This window comes from Ixodes scapularis, unplaced genomic scaffold (assembly GCF_016920785.2).
Source record: "Ixodes scapularis isolate PalLabHiFi unplaced genomic scaffold, ASM1692078v2 PGA_scaffold6__148_contigs__length_123643588, whole genome shotgun sequence".
Taxonomy (NCBI): domain Eukaryota; kingdom Metazoa; phylum Arthropoda; class Arachnida; order Ixodida; family Ixodidae; genus Ixodes; species Ixodes scapularis.
This window is the reverse complement of record NW_024609881.1, coordinates 102,109,056-102,127,740: the sequence shown is the minus strand read 5'-3', so window position 1 is coordinate 102,127,740 and position 18,685 is coordinate 102,109,056. Positions and strand designations below refer to the sequence as shown.

Genomic DNA, 18,685 nt, shown 5'->3' with positions numbered 1-18,685 from the left:
CATGTTTGGAACCTATGCACTAAAGCATCTCAGTGTGCGGATGGAGGAAAATGACTCTCAGTGCCCTGTTTCTCGCGCCTCTTCGTACGTCGGGCTTCACAAACCCATTCAGCGATAAAAAAAAACGCTGGAAACCTCACTGCAACGGCGCTAAGACGACGTAGTAACCGTTACCAGGATTTCTCAACAGCAGCGGCCGTGTTTTCGTGTTCGTGATTTGCGCACAACGGGCTACGGAGAGTGTGTATATGTGCGTGTAGTGCACCTACTTTTTTATTAGTTGAACTACAGTAGATCTCAGGAATATGTCCAGCATAATTGTGAGTACCTCAGGAGAGGGTTTTGCGAAAGAGTACTCGGTTGTTTTATTTAGTCTGATCTATTTTGGCCACGGCTGCATCCACCATGTTTTGAGAACAATAATTGGTTCTTATTGTGGTTTTGTGCTACAACGTGGATGTAAAACTCAATGTCTAAAATACATTCCTAATAACGCGTTAAACTGAATTTTCGGTCTATGGTTTACAGTCATTTGGGTGTCTCAATGGTTGAAGGGCTGAAGGGGTAATAAAGGCTGACGGGGCTGAAAAGCTGATGTGGTTTGAAGGGATTTTAAGGGCAGATAGGGTCTTACAACACATCAGGGCTGAAGTGTTCTTTCCAATAGAAATTTCTAGCTTCTACATTCTCTATATCTTTAAGTAAGATACCCGTTATTATCTCACAAAAATGTGACCGTAAGATTAACGATATCTGTTTCTTATATTTTGGGCACTCCAGTGGCTAGTCTAAGCTCATCACTACCTTTCGAACTATGGTAACTACAATAACACCTCCACCCCAGTTACCTCAACGATTGATATTTTTTCCAGACGAGGTGCTCGAACGCAGAGGCACTATCAGAAACCATTCTTTGATTTGGTTGATTCCTTATTGAAAATAAAAATCCGGATTCACTACCCTATTGAATATAACAATTCAACCTGAGGTTTTAGAGAACCCTCTCAGTGCTTCAACCTCATTAAACAACTCAGCCCTTAAAACCACTTTGGCCCTCCAAACCCTTTCTGCCCTTCAGGCTCTTAGTTCTTAAGACTCTATCAGCCCTCCAGCCTTTTAAACGCCGAAATGAGTGAACGATAGACCGAAAATGCAGTTTAAACGTTATTGGAATTTTATTTCTGAAATTGAATCTTACATGCATATTATAACTAAAAAAGACGATAAGAACCAATGCATGCTCAAATCCGGGCGTAAGCAGTTCTATACAAAAGCGATCAGGTGAAATGGGGACAACCAAGTTCTTATTTGCAAAACAATATCCTTCGAGGTAGACACAATGCCGCTGGGTAAATTCCTGAGATGTACGATAGTTCAACTAATCAACCCGAGCGGGTACACCACATGGAAACATACACACTGCGAGTAGCACGTCTAGCGAAAACTATGAACGCGCAACGATCATCTCCGGCCTTTGAGAAATCCCGAGCACAGTTACTGTGTTGTCTCTAGCACTCCGGCGCTGACTTCTTTTGAAGGCTGTGCTAGCTGCGCTTCGACGATCTTATGATGTTGTCCCGGCCACCGGACGGTAAAAGCCACCTGCGCAGATCTGTGCAGGTGAGCGGTTACGTGGTCCGTAATATTGGGGTACGTGTGGCGTGCTTTGCATATTTGAAAATGAAGTGAAGTGAAGTTTGGAACAACTTTAAAATAAAATAAAAAGTGTGGAAAGAATAATATGCCGATTTATGCCGGCATTAAGCTGGAGGTCGCAATATGCCACTCTATGGACAAAGCAGTAATAGCATCGGTACTGAAACGCCTGAAGTTGGTAGCATGGTAACTATGATTAGTGCCACCATCCGTGTCGTGTTCGGGAACATCACTAAAAACTGCTCATCTATAGAAATAACGATGGCGCAAGTGTGCATCGGCTGCTACAGCTGAAATGATATTCAACACATAGAACAATCTGTTGGCTTTTAAAAATTATAATCGTGGAAAGTAATCTCAATTGTGTTGAGAAAAGCTTTCATGACAAATTTCTATTAAAAATTCCTGCTCTTTGTTTTTAAATTGCGTTTTTCGCGTACATAGTTAAGCTTCAAACTATTGCTCCGTTGTGAAATTATTTTAAACGGCTTTGAACACAAATGCAAAAATTAAATAAAATAACCTTGGAGGGTACCAAACCAGTTCCGTTCGAACCCAATTAAACAAAATTCAGAGCAGCTATAAAATGCTACCCGGAAATGTCGGCTCCTAAGATGAAATTTTGAAATTCAAGCAATTTTAGGCAGAATTTACGACTAACGGGCGGCAGTTGTGCTTCTCATATTTTTATGCTGAGTTGATAGGTTTACAAGAAATAAGCCCTCAAATTTCGTTGCTCACTTACAAGGCTACACTAAGTAATGACACTTCCCATTTGTGTAAAAAAAAAAAAAAGCACTTCTGAAAAATATGTATAAAGATTAGTGCACATTAGTTCGAAAGAAAAAACGTAAATAGGAAGCTGCATGTGTCTTTTATCTATTTACTATTAAACTAGAACGCGACTTGGTTGCATTAGTAATCTATAAACCTAGATCTGATAGAGGCATGTCTCAGAAAATTATCAAAACCAGCGCATTTTTTCTTTTCATTTCGAGTTTTGTTTGCGGAGATATATATCATATTTTGTCCTAAGGCATTGAAGATGAATGGGCGCTCATTTTCAATTATAAGTAATTGCGTTTAGTGTCACGCACGCGCGACAGTTTGTACCGCGGCCATGAGCCGAGGTATAGCCAGCACAGGCAGTATTGTTGCCGCCGTGGTACCCCAGCCTTAAAGCGTCGCTAATCCGTTTAACTTAAAAGTCTTCCAACAGACAACACAACGATATAATGAGAGCCAATCAAGCCGTTCCAAACGTGCACTATCACGACACTAGTCGTCTTTGTGCGTGTGCTACACCTGTCTAAATCTGCCACAAGACAAACAAACAAAAAGGCGCACGATTATGGCGCATTTATTGTGGGGCATTGATTTATTTGTTCATATAGCAAACACAGAAAGACGATGAGAGCCTTCACAAGGTACATTCCGTGTCGCTTTTTTTTTTTCTCGTTTTATTCGCCAGTGGTTACATGTCTGAAGTAAAATCTCCGAAATGATTTTATTTGCTTTCACAGTAAGAATCGTTTTTTTTTTTTAATACACAGACAGCAGAACTCTGGTGTTATCGTCGTCGCGATACTTGCCGCATTTGTGTGGTACTCCTAATATGTTTTTGTTTTTTATGAGCGAAACAAAAACGAAAGGAAGCTTCTTAGCAGAAAGTGTATTGATTCTCCACTTTTTGCTGCATTTTTCAGGGTTATAAACTTATTCGCGTGTCCCCAAATTCTTCGAACCTTACAGAGAAACTAAAAGAGTTTTGATACTGAGGTTACAACTGTTATTTTGCCTCTGAGTGTTTCGGGGTTCAAAATACAAATTCAAGCAGCTGTTTTAAAAGTAAACTACAACAAATAATGGTTCGAAAATAGGTTTCACTAGGCGCGCGGTAACTGTTGAATGTGCATCTGCACCAGTTTTAGTTTTTTTTTTTTTTTTTGCCCGAAGTAGCTGCCGTGACGTACGCTCACCCAGCTAGCACAGTTCATCGGGACAATTTTTTTTGGTGTTTGCGGCTAAACAAATCCCCAGGAGCCAAACGTGACCTTTTTTTGTCATAGCATTTGTATTTTGTACCTTTTTTGCATACAAGGGCCAAAACCAGCTTTCATTGCTAGTAATTGTGCAGTCATATGACATCTTTCTTCGACTTCTGGTTCAGAAATTGTCGTGTGACAACTTTGGTCACAAATTACCAATCAGGTACCATATTATGGCTTCAATGCTGGTACTTAGTTCCATACGTGACTTCTTGAGATCAGGTCTGTGTCTTTGAAATAATGTGACGAGTCAAAAAAAAAAAAAAGCCTAAGACACCCTAAAGAAAAGTACTTTCGCACTAAGTACCGCATTAGAGCATATTTGTATTAGACCCTGTAGCGAACCCAGGGTAGTCCTTGTTGTCGGGCTCCGCCGGAGCCAGGTACCGACCAGGACATCAGGAAGATGGGCCTCGGAAGCAGGGTTACTTTTGATGGACGTTTAATTTACATTTGTGCAGTTGATTCAAGACCAGAGAAGAGAAGACATTTGCTTGTCAAAGTTCGCTCATTTTAAACACTTGGTTCTCCCTGGGTCCCTGGTTAGGGACCCCCACATCGGTGGATAGTCGGCCAATCCTAGAAAGGTGTTCAGTTCAAACACCGCCCCACATTCCATGATTACGCACACTCAGCCGCCGTAAGCACTTTACCGTCGGTCTAGACGGCGCCAAGAGTCTCACGAAAACACCGGCTCGTTGGAATTCACGCAGCTGGTCAAAACACCGTTCATTACAGCCCATCTAAGCCACTAAGACTGCCAAGCTTGCACCAAGCTAGGCGTTTCTCTGGTGTGCGACTTGGGCAGACCCCTGTAACTATAATTTTTGTTAACCCTATATTTGTGTATTCTGGAGTTTTCTGTATTTTTCCAAATTGTTTTAAATAAAGGAACAGCACCTAAAACTGCTGAAAGAGGTGTGTTAGAGTTAAAGAAAGCGCTCCTATAACCAAGATTTTTTGAAATTTCGAAATCCGTATTTAACCTAAGAAACTTGAAGTGTCTGCTTTCCCACAACCCTACTTAGGAGAGCCGATCGCTGTAATATACGGGTGTAACCTCGGCCATAGCCTCCTCTATACTCACAAAGCCCGGCAGTTCGACAACGGAGCCATAGAGTGCCCGGTCGCAGATTTGGAGCGCAAGGATATGGTAGCACAGATCACCAAAGAACCATTTCGCGGGGAACCTGAACGTCGGCGCACAGATTTTGCAGCGGCGAGGACCCGAAACACACTAGTTCGCTCGGGAGAAATGTGTTTGCGCGTTTCGCCACAGCGGGGCGCCAGTCACGTGGCTCTCTTAACATCCGTTGTCTGCCACTCCACCTTCTCCATTTCAGTGGCCACTCCTCGTGGCGATCTGCCAGGCTTTGTTGGTGTATAGGAGGCTATGCCTCGGCGAAGGAGGAAGTTTAAAATAAGTTTAGACGAAGATTTTGGAGCCCATCCACTTCACGTGAAGATGAAGGACCAGTGAAGCTGCTATCTTTAAAGCAACTTTACGACACTTTTACGACAACTTTACGATAACTGTAGGACATCTCCGCGATTTATATTTGATTGCAATGACAACACGTACAGGACTTCGTCGTTGAATGTTTTTATTTAATTCTTAGTGACTAGAGTGATGCTTGCCTTATGATCACTTATGGGGAAGTTCTAAACCAAATTTTTCGACGCACGTCTCGAGAAAAGCTTTTTTTTCTTTTTTCGATTGAGGCCAAATCTCTTTATCAGCATCGGGGAAGCGAAAGAAAAGAAGGTTAGATCGGCGCGTTCTGCACTCAGCCTCGTTACAGCGCACACGAGGCAGCTCATGCCTTCTCGTGATCTGCTCCAGCCGACCTTCAAAGGGGTTGTCGCGCGTGCAGAAAGACTACAGTTCCCAGGATGCATGCCGGCAGCGGCGACGTAGCAAAACTGGCTGGTGAGACCGATCTGTTGACCGAGTTTTCTCCGTAGATTTCAGCGATTGGCTCTCCGATGTTGGGATAGAGTAGACGCTCCAACTCCTTCAAGTGTAGTTCGTTCAACGGCAAGTTGGAGCCTCCCCCAAAAATATTGTCGATTAGACCTTGAATGTGGCAGATAGGAAAGCTTAAAGTGATCACGTGACTAATCTGTGGGATAGGAGAAACGAATGGCGACATTACCTCCTAGATTGAAAAAAAGTTGCTGTTTAAGTTTCGTACTTGGCTGCTCATTATTCCGCACCTAGTGTCTTGTGAGATGCTGTACAGGCCACGATGACTGTTGCGACTGCTTAAAGAGCAACTCCGGTCAAAACAAGGCCAAAAATAAATGACTTGTATCGCTTTGTTGCACAAAATATTATCACAGTTGAAATATTATGAAATATCATGTCCAAGTAAGGCCGCGAACTCCACTCAAGCCTATTTTTAAAATTTGACCAGCTCCTCTTTAGGAGATGGCAAGTGGTTAGCTCTTAATCAAGGAACACTGACACAGCGCCCTCGTGAAGTCATGTTGCAGAGGCACCAACGTTTCTAGATTCCTTCAGTTCCGGAACTCCCCGCGGAAGGGGGTACCCCCCTCTCTCACTTCAGTCCGCCTCCCGTCGGTCGAAGCGCCATCTATATTCTCCTTTACGAACTGTGTGCTCTATAGAGTGCGGTAAAGCGCCATCTAGACGCTGCGCTTCGAAATGTATAAATTCCATAGAATACACTGCAGTTATCATAGCAGCTGTGTGACGCGTCCAACGACGGGAGGCGAGCCGTGCTGAGTGAGCGGGGGGGGGGGAGAGGTAGTGCGCGTGCATGCAACGTCTATGAACAGTTCCGTAACTGAGCTGACCAAATGACGTTGATTGGCACTGCGGTGGATTGGTTGTACCGAGTAGCGCAACACCCTTGTGATGTCACATGGCGACTGTACGGCTAATAATCGCTGTCGCCTTCCCGCTAGCGGATAGTTTCGATTTTGCCGTAAATAACCAAACCCAAACTTTGTACCGTGATATTTATAATACTACACGCAATATCGAAAACAAAATTATACCTAGTAATTCAGGGACTGTTTTCAGATTTAGCTGAAAACAGTCGTCATCTCAAATTACAAACTATTGTCCAGAGTTTCCCTTTAATTGACCTACCAAGCCCAGATGGGAACATTCTAAAAGCTTTTTCAACTCGCATTCACAGTTGTGAGCGTCTTCAGACAGTGCACACGCCATGTTATGTTGTGCTTTCCTGTGAAGATGTGTAAAAGACATTTTGCGCGTTCAAACGGAGCAGGCACTACTCTATACTGCGACCCAAATATTCAACAAACCGTTTATTATGTTTTTATTTCAGTCGATCTTGAAACAAGATCGCTAAAGCCGATCTCTGCATTATACATCAGTCCTGGAGAATGTATTTGCTTGCCATTCTCTGCACTCTGATCGTCGTTCCAGTCGTCATTCTGGTCAGGTAAAGTAATGTGAATACATTTATGGGTCATCGGGAATAATGTAACCCCACGCGATATGATAACGCTTTAAGGACTAAACACGTAAACAGCTAACCGTCTCAAAATACTGGTGTCACGTAAATGCTTACTTTCAACTAAATATATTGAGACTGTTAGCTCCTACATGTCCATCGCCTGTAAATAGCCTCATATAGAGCGGAGCAATGTTTCCAATAAAAAGTTTGAGAGTTTGAGCAATAGGACTTTGAAAGATTGACTATCAAAATTCCTTATTGGGGCGAACCATCGAGCACATCGAGTAAGGTTGATAGCTGGGCTAGTAGCCAATCGCAGAGTATGCCGTCCAGTGATTGCTAAACTGACGACCGGAGGTACTCGAGTACTACAGATACATTCAAGAGAAAGGTTGCGTCATTGAGCCATCAGTAAAGCTGTCAAGTTTTGAAGTAGATTTTTTATTTTTTATTTGACAGTTTGTTTTTGTGCTCGAGTACCTTCCAGCCACCCCCTTTGTTTTCTTCCTCTCTCCCTTAAAGTATTGTTTCCTTATTTTATGGGGCCACAGACGGCTCACTGATAGAATGAACGGCGACCCTTGTATTTAGCACAATCGGTACTTGAATTTGCCTAGTTTTTTTTCCATTATGCCTTCCCAGGACGGTTGATTTTAACAAGGGATGCACGGGCATCGACCGCAATGCACTGCGAAATGCCCAGACGCCGCCTGTTTGACAGCTGCTGCGAGTTCTCTCGCGTTGTCATTTACGCTGCGGGCTGTTTGCCCTGCGTAGGTGTGCCCGCAGGATAGCGGAATGCCGTTTACAAAATGAGTTGCACACTGCAAAAAAAATTATTTTTGTTTTTCTTTTTGCATTGATCACTATCCTTTTCTGCGGCATTCATTCTTCCAAAAAATTGCGGAACGTTTTAACGCCCCGCAACCATTCTTCAAGTTGTGGGAGATAGCAGGATGGTAAGGAAAGACAGCCGGTCGTACACAAAAACCCTTGGAAGGCACAGGAAATATATATGAAGAGAGAGAATTAACTGTATGTCTGGAAGTGACGTCCTTTTATTGAGGTATTTAGGTCAGTTTTTCCTAACACACTTTCAGTTGCCAGTGCGCTCCGTGTTGCCGTTACCTTCTTCACTTTGTTCTTATCGTTCGGCATTTCTATCCAGACAAAACTGCGCATATGAAGCGCAAGTTGTTTTTTTCGTCATAACCTCGGTATTTTTCTAAACTTATACATTACGTCAAGCACTCATGCAGAATTTTTGCTTTCGAAAGTAACGGCTCTTTTCACTCTAGGTGGAGAAAGAAAACCTTCGAGTACTTCAAAAATATTGGAATCCCTGGACCTGAACCCAACATTTTCTGGGGAAATCTTCTGGAATACCACCGAAATGTAGACCATCCTTCTTCACAAATAAATGTCAATTGAATCCCAGATACGCGAGCTCGCCCCGCGTTAAAATTATATTTCACAATACAACTTAATACCTAACCTTGTAATTGTAGAAGCTATTTAAATGTCTAATCTGTTTCCTTTTTTATCTCTCTCTTTAGGAGATAGGGTTCCTACCCAGAAAAAACGGAAACCGTATATTGTTTGCCTAACTAAAAAAAAAAAAAATAGCTACACTGCTTACAGCCAAGCTTCTTCGCCCTTACACTAGCTAAAGTGGCTGTGATTCGTCCACGATGCATAAATTAACCTTATACAAAATAATCTTTCTCTTTTTTTTTCTTTTTTGCGGGGAAGAGTAACTTTTATGTGTACAGCAAGTAGGTGCTGTCGACACAACAAACATAATAATTTCTGCTGCCGAAACAAATTGATTTTATTTCAAGTTCTCTAAAACCAATTATAAATCTTTAATAAGGTCCAGGAATTCGACAGATGCTTTCTGTCTCTGAAGTTCGCTTTATGCCGAATCAGACTGCTTGGTGTTGCGTACAAGTTTTTTTTTATGCGTGTGATAAAACTAGGCTTAACTTTTTTCTGAAGAACGCAGTTTTTATTTGGTCATATGAGTTTTCTCGAAATTCCACTGATATGATTTTGATTATACCGGTTTTGAATGCCTCTCGATAGTTCACGTTCGTGGTGACCTTATGTCTGCTAATTTTGTCTTGCACGTATACAAAGCACTTCTTTTTAATTCGTTCGTGACAAAAAGCAGGCATGGAAAAAATCTGCATGCCCCGTAAAGTGGCATACAGAGAGCAGCTAAGAAATGAACAAATACCGTATTTGGTACACCGTGTAATTCAACAAAATTCAATAAAAGTTCAAGATACAACTAAACTAAACATGTGGTTTGACACAATTTTGTTCACTTTACTGGTCTTATCAACTGTTTTCTGCTTAGGGCAGAGACAATGCTCTGAAGCGATGGTACGACAAATACGGCAAGGTGTTCGGGTAAGTTTTGTGATTTAAAACCACGAATGCAAACATCATATAGGCACTAGTTGAAATTATAAAATCAGTATAATCTTTCGGTTTGTTTAGTTGATAATGTTGATATAATAATCATAAACTAGTGTTTGCGATTCTAATATTCAAATGTTTTTATGATGTTTGCGTATGACTCAGCGGTTTCTCTACTCCGTTTATTATGTTCAATCCTCACCAGCTCCCGTTTGCGTCCTTACTCTCTTATCCCAACTTTCTCGCAGTATTTTTTTTTAAGCTGTTGAATTTGTTCTAGGTTTTACAACGGCGATGTTCCGACTCTCGTGGTCAGTGACATTGATTTCTTGAATTACGTCTTTGTTGAGAACTTCAAAAACTTCGTCGATCGTGGGGTGAGTAACGCTGCCTTTCGCTTCCACAGCGGTCCTTCGTCTTTTCTCCTCTTCCTCCTTCTTTCCTATCTGTATCTGGTTCCACTCGAAATGCTTCCACAAGATCCTGAGGAAGCATTTTGATTTTCATTTCGAGAAGCAAAATGAGAAGCATTTTGTTGAAGCAAAATGAAGTTCTTTTTAAGAATAAAGTAATTCACAAAATTTTGTTGAAGAATTTTGTTTCTTACATATATAATTCCTACCGAAAGCACATGCTCGTCGCCGATTAGAAATTATGAGCCCGTGTTGCCAACCACATGGTCCACCCACGTGTTACAAGCTGGCGCGTAGTCTATCACGCGAATGGGTGTTGCGCAAGCGTCGTCAAAATGGCAGCAAGCTTGTAAATTCAACGGCATCTCTAACACAAGGGTGTTTTCCGTACCTGTCCTTAATAAACACAGCCATAGTTTGTGAGCTGAACGATATCAGAACCAATCAGGATAAAGGAGTACGCCTCGTTGGAGTGAACGGCTTTAATAAAGCTTAATCACACACCACAGATGTCTCCTTTGCACGTTCACAAAACTTCCCCTAGGCAACTCCCCTTACAAGTTTCGAGTTCATGTGGATAAAAAATAAAAATTAAGTTAGCCATGTATGCTCCGGCGTTAGCAAAGCAGAAGAGACCGAATATAGGGTCCTTTTTTTAAGCTTACCAGATCTGTTAACAAAGAAAAGACGTGAAAGCTCCATTTTCGCGATCGGTGCAGTGGAGTCATACGGCCATGGGTACATGCTGTAGAAGGCTAAGGTACCGGTCAGTGCTCTAATAAAGTAAAAATTGTTAATTACATCTTTAATATTAACGATAGAGACATGGTCTAGCGTTAATAGAAAACAAAAACCACTAAATAAGTAGTTTTTAGAAACAAAACATTGAGTGCGTGAGAAGCGCACTAGTCCGCTCTGGTGCAGCAGGTGCAAGGCTACCCGTGCGATAACGAGTCCGCGTCATTTTCCTCCCTTATATTTAAACCCGACCTTACACCTGCTCTACGCGCGGTAAATTTAGCTGACTCGTGCTGCTCACGCGCTCAAAGTAGTTTTAAATTGATTGATACAGTACATTTCGATGAAGCTCAGGAAGTTCCTAATTATAACCGTGTCTATTTCCACTAATTATAAAATTAATGAAAAAATCTTACTCAACTAGCGGACTGACTGTTACGTTCAGACTTCTATACTATGTCCCCCTTGGCCGCGAAAATTCACTCACAGGAACAGCATAACGGTAGCTTTCACGGCTTTTCAAAAACGAATCTGTTAAGCTTCTAAAATATTACCCGTATAAATTAATGAATAAGGTAATTATCGAAATTTCATTTATTAAGTTACCCTTAAGTCTACAGCACTAACGCAGGAGAAAGCGGTGCTAACTTTATTTCCTAATATGAACGCAAAAAGCACAGTGAGTGAAATCTTACGAAACAAAAGGAGTGGCTCGTGGTCTTCGCGATTTGTGATTTATACTTTGAGATTTTTTCTGGCTCAAGCCGCAATTTGATTGGCTGCTGAACATTGTTGAGATACTCTGACATCGCTACGCCCTGCGTCTCTTGAGGTGTCGCTGATTATAGACCAGTGTCCGAAACCCTAACCCCCAGTGATAAAAATGGGAAATAATAATCTCAAACCCAGGCCCTTCTCAAGAGAGGGGCTGCGCATAAACAAGACTTTATCTTTTTGGAGACATCTTTGCACCTGCGTTGTTCTTGGGGTTTCGTGACTTTGCATTTCCGACGTTCTTGCACTAGGATATGTACGAAGGTTTCTAAAAGAACGGTGGCTTGCAAAAAGCGCAGCCCCCCTATTGTGTCATGGCGTCGGCATGAACAAACATGGCGGCGCCCACGGAACAGTGCAGACACTGGTCTATAGAATATTCAAAACCTGTATATACCTAACCTCATTTGCGTCTGCGTAAAGTAATTACATTCGGATGGAGACCACTCAGCAAACTGACTTCCCAAGCTTGACGTAGGAACTTTCTTCGGCGCATTGAATGGACACGAGACATCGTGATGACGTTGAAACGATAGTGGAGCCGCGGGCTTCGATTATTCTGGGTCGTGTTGGCCAAAAAGTAGAGATGCACACGTCAAGGCCGTTTCGCACGGAGCAACAGGCTCGAGCGGCCAACATCTTGTGGACACAGCACGTACTTCAACCACCGCCACATGTTGTTGTTTTTTTTTTTATCGCGAAAAGTACGTTTGCCGTGGGAATGCGATACTAACCGCAAAACAATGAAAACCGCTATGTGATAGAAGAAAAATCACACCATGTGACACGGCCTCTACCTATAAATCCGCGAAACATTGCATGCCGCTCAGCTGGCACCATATGTAAAATTTGCTCTGGAAAGTAAAAAAAAAGGGAGAATAAATTCTAATGCTTTAAATGCAGCTTGTTAAGCCTTTAGGAAAGTCTCAAACCTTATTCGACATCAGTTCCGACTGGTACCGTAGAACTCTTTTTAAAATATTTGACGATGCTAGACTTCAGTGTTGCCGGATCTCCAAAAATATGTTCGTATATCTAAAAGAAACGATTATCGCAGTAGTCTCATATATTTTGCGCAATATAAGATAACACGGTAGAACTGCTATAGGCCTCCATGAAAGGATGCGTTGCTATATAAAATGGTTTCAAACAAGCATCAATTATTAACTTCGTGTGCTGGTGGTGGTGCCATCTTTAGAAGGTTGTTTATTTCGCCCTAATTTGATTCCGAATGCCTCGAGGCGTGTGCACGTCTACATTTCTTTTATTTTAAGTTCTCATAAAAACAATTATCATCACTGATATTAGGAGGGCAAAAAGTTGTAACAAACACATTAATATTTAGGATATAGAGACGTTCAATATTTTAGAGACGTTTCGAACTGTAAAGCTTTATTGCGGTACACTTAACTGAATTCCTCTTTCAGATAACGATGAGGTCGGATCAGGAGCATTCGTTCCTTGGACAGGCCATCGTTCATGCCAAGGAACCCCAGTGGCGGATTCTTCGTAGCATCACATCGAAGGAGTTCACTCCGTACAAACTAAGACGGGTGCCTATAAAGTTATTTAATGCATTTAGCTCCAGTTATAAAACACAGCGTGCAAAACTTTTAAAAATCAGCACTTCAAAGTACACGCGGTGATGAATACGTTCTGAATAACCTCACTAGAATGGAGAGTGGGGCTAGTTGATATACCTTCATGATTTAATACAGCACGAAACGCACAAGGACACAGACGAGAGAATTATACACAGGACAAGGCACTGATTATCAACTTTCTTATTTTGAAAAACACGCGGGCATAAGGTCTTCTTTTTCTTTTACTGTGGGGTCGCTCGTTTCTCGTTTCTTCGAAGGAGAAATTATCCAAGGTCCAAAAAGGCCATCTACTGAAAAAAATTATATGATTTTTTTTCTGATGTTTATTGGACACCTTTTTCATATCAGAACTTATTATTTCATATCAGTTTCATATGCCGCATATCAGTTACACTAGGCTAGGTGGCGCTAGGTACCGCCAAATTCATGTGCTACAAGAATATATTTATTTACTCGCGCCAACATGTAGTTACATTACGCACACCACTAGCATCAGTTGAACAAATACATTGAGTGCATATACACATACGCGGCACAACAAACATGAATACAACAGCACACCCAATAAGTACCACTGAGCTCTGCGTTTCCGCCTTTTATACAGGTCGTTTTGTAAGTACGGAGTTTTTCGGTGACCACCTACGCAACAAATAATATTTTCAGCGTGTTGGATTTTTTTCAGTAATGTCCTACCTCTGAGAGTATTTAGAACGACTCAAGGAACGAATCTTTTAATAAAAAGTAAACGCTCATGCCGTAATTATTTAAAAGCCGCTAAATCAAGCCGCTCCACTGCGGTTCCAAGCCACGTGTTTGCTTTGCCGCGCGGCACGTAGTATACTGAAAAAAAAATATATGAATTCATTTCTGATATGTTTATTGGACACATTCATATCAGTTCTTATATGTCGCATATCAGTTTTTGGGTATTTCATATCAGTTCTTATATCGCATATCAGGTTTTGGATATTTCATATCAGTTTCATATGTGGCATATCAGTTTCTGGATATTTCATATCAGTTCTTATATAGATTCATATACTTTTTTCAGTAGAGATCGGTTGGCTCACGCACGTTGTTTTCTTGTTTGCTATTTAGTAGGCTTCAATTATATCCCTAGACAATTGAACTCGGTGGTTGTACACTCATTTTTGGATCTCCTAGTGGATGTCAAAGAACAAAGAAGATGCATGCTGTATGCACCACACTATAATCACCAACACATTCGAAACTCCTCAAGAACGATATCGCTCATTCATGCAAACGGTCAACGCTAGCCAAGTCCTGCATATGCAACATGAAAGTACGATTCTCTGGCCAAATCGCCAGACTGAGAAACTCGAACTTTCCTGACACAGTTATCAAATCGCCATGTGACAAGGTAATCCGGAGCATCAAGGTTGATCACAACAAAGAGCCCAAAGATAAAGCCAAGAAATAGAAAAAGAATGTCGCAGGCATACCATATATTCACCGCCTCTCTCATGGAATAAAGCGATTCGCCTCGATATACGGGGTCAATGTCGTATCCTCAGCCCACAACAAACTGAGCAGTATTACAGCATCGGTAAAATAACGCGCAAACATAAGAAGTTAAAAAGTGAACAACGAGTGACTTATTACTATTAGGCACGGCATGAAGTTCGTACCTTGCAAAAGGGACAGTCTATGAGATCCCATTCTCCTGCAGACACTGATACATCGAAAAAACGGCGATGTGCTTAAACATCAGACTTCGCGGACATCAAAGTTCGTTAAAGGTGGAGCATATACCCATTTAGCAATGCACTGCCGTAACTGCAGCTTGCGAGCTACGTTTAAGAGACACACATATCTTGTGGAACCATCAAGCTCAGCCATTTAGGAAAATAATTGAGGCCTAATAAATAACAAAAAAAGAAATCTACGTGAGTGAGCCAATTATCTGTAAACCTCAGGGACAGTGAGATGGGTCGTTTTGGACCATGGATAACTTCTCCTTCGACGGAACGAGGAAGGAGTGGCCCCACTGTGAAAGAAAAATGAGACCTTGTGCCGGCGTGTTTTTCGAAATAAGAAAGCGGATAGCGAGCGCACTGTCCTGTGTATAATTCTCTCTGTGTCCAAGTGTTTTTCGCGCTTTTTTTTCATCAATGATCACCTCTTGTCCTTTTGGAGCGTAGTGACGTAAGTGAATATTGTAGTATCTATCTTTTATTTACAAGATACTGAAGATCAGTATTATTGGCCACGCGTTACTAGGCGTTAGATTAGTAGAAACATAATATATCACATACAATACGACACAGGAGGGCAAGTAGAACAGAAAGTTACACAAAACATTATAAGTACCAGATTGAATGCACTGCAACACATAAAAGGGAGGGGAGGGCTGAGAAGGTGAAAATATTCGCCGAAGCCCAAATTATTATGCGTACATGTCAAAATTACGTTCTTTTCTTATTCGAGCTTACCGTATGAAGTAAATATATGAGCAGACGGGCCTTTCTTTTTCCACATTTGTTCAGACTGACGGTCAAATTCAGTTGATGCACGACAAGAGAGCGCAGAGGAGATGATGCATATACAGGTATAAAAGAAAAATGACAGCGCGAAAAAAATTAGAGGTTAAGACCGATAAAGGGTAGAAGATCTAGACAGACGTGTCAGTCAAGTGCCCCAGAACCAGTTCCCACTAAGCTGCCACTCACTACCTCGGCTTAGGCCACAGGCCTTGGCGAAACGTTTTCTTCCCTTCTGGATGCTTGGCCGAAGTTGCTTCGAGGTCTGTAGTCCTGGCCTGTAGCTGGTCTGTAGCCTTGCCGGACAAAGGTAGTCTCGCTTCGGAGCGTAGCCGAAGATGCACCCATCCTGCTCGTACTCTCGACCCCTCTTCTTTTTACCGCGATAATTTAGTTTTCTTTCTCTACTGCTACTCGGAGATCCACAAACATGACATCTATTCTGCTAATCGGCAAGGCTAAGTCCGCCCAAATATTTTAATAAAACGTCACCTCTCTCTCCTATGGCCCTGGGAAAGAAAGAGTACATAAATCTATTTGAGAGAACAAAAATAGTTTTTTAAAGGGATGGTCGCGTCTAGTGTGTCTAGACAATGATATTTGAATGTAAGATGATGATTCAAGCTGAAGTTTGTTTAACTGGAGTTGATAAATAAATTTCAATTTCGCTAGGTTTCTAGAATACTCCGGATTGATCATTACTTTATTTCTAATAAATACAGTAGCAAACTCAAGCCGAAGGTAATTATTATGTTTAAAAAACTTCGGGGACGCTTAAGCGTTGACTTTACGAGTAAAACGCAATAGCGTTGTCGGGCACCGTACGCAAAGGCTTGTAACCCTCGTGAAGGTAACCCTTTTGAGGGTAACTAACCCTCGTAACCCTCGTGAGGGTTACGAGGGTAAGTAACCCTCGTGGCCCTCGTGATCCTCGTGAGGGTAACCCTCATGAGATTAACCCTCGTAACCCTCACGAGGGTTACGAGGGTTGCGGTTACGCCGACGCCGACGCCGACGGCGACGCCGCTCAAGCCGGGAACGGGCCCCTAAGAGCTGCGCTCTGAAACTTCGGGGACGCTTAAGCGTTGACTTTACGAGTAAAACGCAATAGCGTTGTCGGGCACCGTACGCAAAGGCTCCTCATTAAAGCTGCGCTCGCCCCCACGTTGTACAAGGGTGTGTGCGTGGTCCAGCCGGTAGCGTCAGGTGTCACCTGACGTCACACTGACGTGACGTGACATCACGTGTTTTAATTGCAACTTTCCCGCCAAATATTGCCGAAAATATTTGCCTAATTTGGCGCGAATCGTCTCTGCTAAATTTGACGAGGCAATTTTTGGCAAATTTTGCGGGAAACGTTTTCGCTAAGCTTGGCGATAAATGTTTCCGCTAAATATAGCGGAAAGTTTTCCCACAACATTTAGCGGATCGATAAGGTCATGACGTCGACGTCACGCGTGTCTGCGCGCTTTGCATTATAAGATTCGTTGGACCCGCCGACGCCGGCACCGACTGCGGCATTTTTTGCGACAGGAGGCCCTAAAGGGCTACAGCGTTAAAAAGTGAAATGTATGTCACTGAACAAGTTCAAGCTTATAAATATGCGCCTTTCGTGAAAGAATCCCACATGGTATTAGCGGCGAGATGTTTCGGTGGTGCCCTCGTTTGGTTACCTTTCGTAACCAAACGAGGGCATTGTGTTCACAAGGTAACCAATTACCTTGTGAACAACAAGTTCGATGGTGTTAGTAATGGGCATTGTGGAAGCCTGAAATCATAGCGCTCTCAAAGCAACACTGCCAACACCGTCGAAATTGAAGTTCTTGCATTCCTCTTATTTGCGTCGCTGAGAAATCCTTTGCTGACGTCATTGTCAGTACTCGGCCAATTTTGGTGGGCCGACCACAGCGAGGCTTTCAATCGCTCACGTTGCCAATAATCGCACTCTAACCGCGATGTTATTAGTAAATTATAAGGAACAAGTTTAACATAACAGGGAACGTGTTTTAAGCGTGTACCTCACACCACCTATAGGGATGTAAAGAATAAAGAAATACGCCAACCAAAAAGTCGAAAAATTGTCGTTTCTTCCTCAGGGGCGACTAAACGGGATAATAGCTTCTTTGTCTTTCTTTGAACTGGCTATCTCTTCTTCTTCATTGTCGATTGCTGGTTGTCTTCGTTTCGCCTTTTTGGTTGGCGTATTTCTTTATTCTTTACATTTAAATTCACCCAACCAGGCAGATATCTGCCGAACATGTTTACCTTCACACCTATAGGGAGTATTCACTGGCGGTCCTATCTGTGTGCGCGGCTGCTGAGCGTGTGCTGACGGTAAGCATCCGCAGTTAATTTCTTTTGGAACGTTTATTCCGCGCCATAAAGATTGTCAGTCTTAGCAGGCTATCAATGCGAGCTCCTTCTGAGCATGCGCTCTAAACAACGTACTCAAATATGGCGTCCAGGGAATACCCCCTATTAGCGGCGAGACGTCTTGAAGGCGCCCTCCTATGGTTCCCTTTCGTGACGTCATTACGTTGTGAACAACAAGTTCGATGGTGTTTGTAATAGGCATGGGGGAAGCTCAAAATCGTTGCGCTCTCAAAATAACATTGCCAACACCGTCAAAATTAAAGTTCTTGCATTCCTCTTATGACGTCAGCAAAACCTTTGCTGACGTCATAGTCATCATTCGAGCAATCCTGGAAGCTGACCACAGCGACGCTTTCGATCGCGCACGTTGCCAATACAAGCGTGGCGACGACTAGTGCGGGAAAGGGCGTGCAATTACAAGCTTCCCAAAGCTATGTTCACGAGCACGCAGCTCGAGCTTGCACTCACGGTGCAGCAGTCGGGGCACCATGCTTGCAATTGTCGATACTGTGTTCTAACATAAGTTGATACTGCAGCCAATACCGAGTGCACGAGAGCAGGAGATTGTGACTTCGTAGCGTTCTTTAGCAGAACGAACGCACGCGCTAGAAATGCACACGTGGGACCACGGGGGTGGCTAGCGCACGGAAGTAGCTACCCCGTAGTGTAGGCTTAAGTGTGATGGGGCATGCCCTCCGGCGG

General features: G+C 42.6%; 1 protein-coding gene across 2 annotated transcripts in view; it reads left to right on the top strand.

The window, feature by feature from the left end:
* LOC8024933 (cytochrome P450 3A4) overlaps nucleotides 1-18,685 on the top strand; it is a 34,339-nt gene that overhangs the window by 1,766 nt on the left and 13,888 nt on the right. For both annotated transcript variants that reach the window (XM_042294399.1, XM_042294400.1), the window contains exons 2-6: nucleotides 7,025-7,141; nucleotides 8,455-8,551; nucleotides 9,519-9,571; nucleotides 9,861-9,957; nucleotides 12,933-13,058. In XM_042294399.1, coding sequence (XP_042150333.1) covers nucleotides 7,083-7,141; nucleotides 8,455-8,551; nucleotides 9,519-9,571; nucleotides 9,861-9,957; nucleotides 12,933-13,058 — 432 coding nt within the window. In that variant the 5' untranslated portion in view covers nucleotides 7,025-7,082. The remainder of the gene's footprint in view (nucleotides 1-7,024; nucleotides 7,142-8,454; nucleotides 8,552-9,518; nucleotides 9,572-9,860; nucleotides 9,958-12,932; nucleotides 13,059-18,685) is intronic.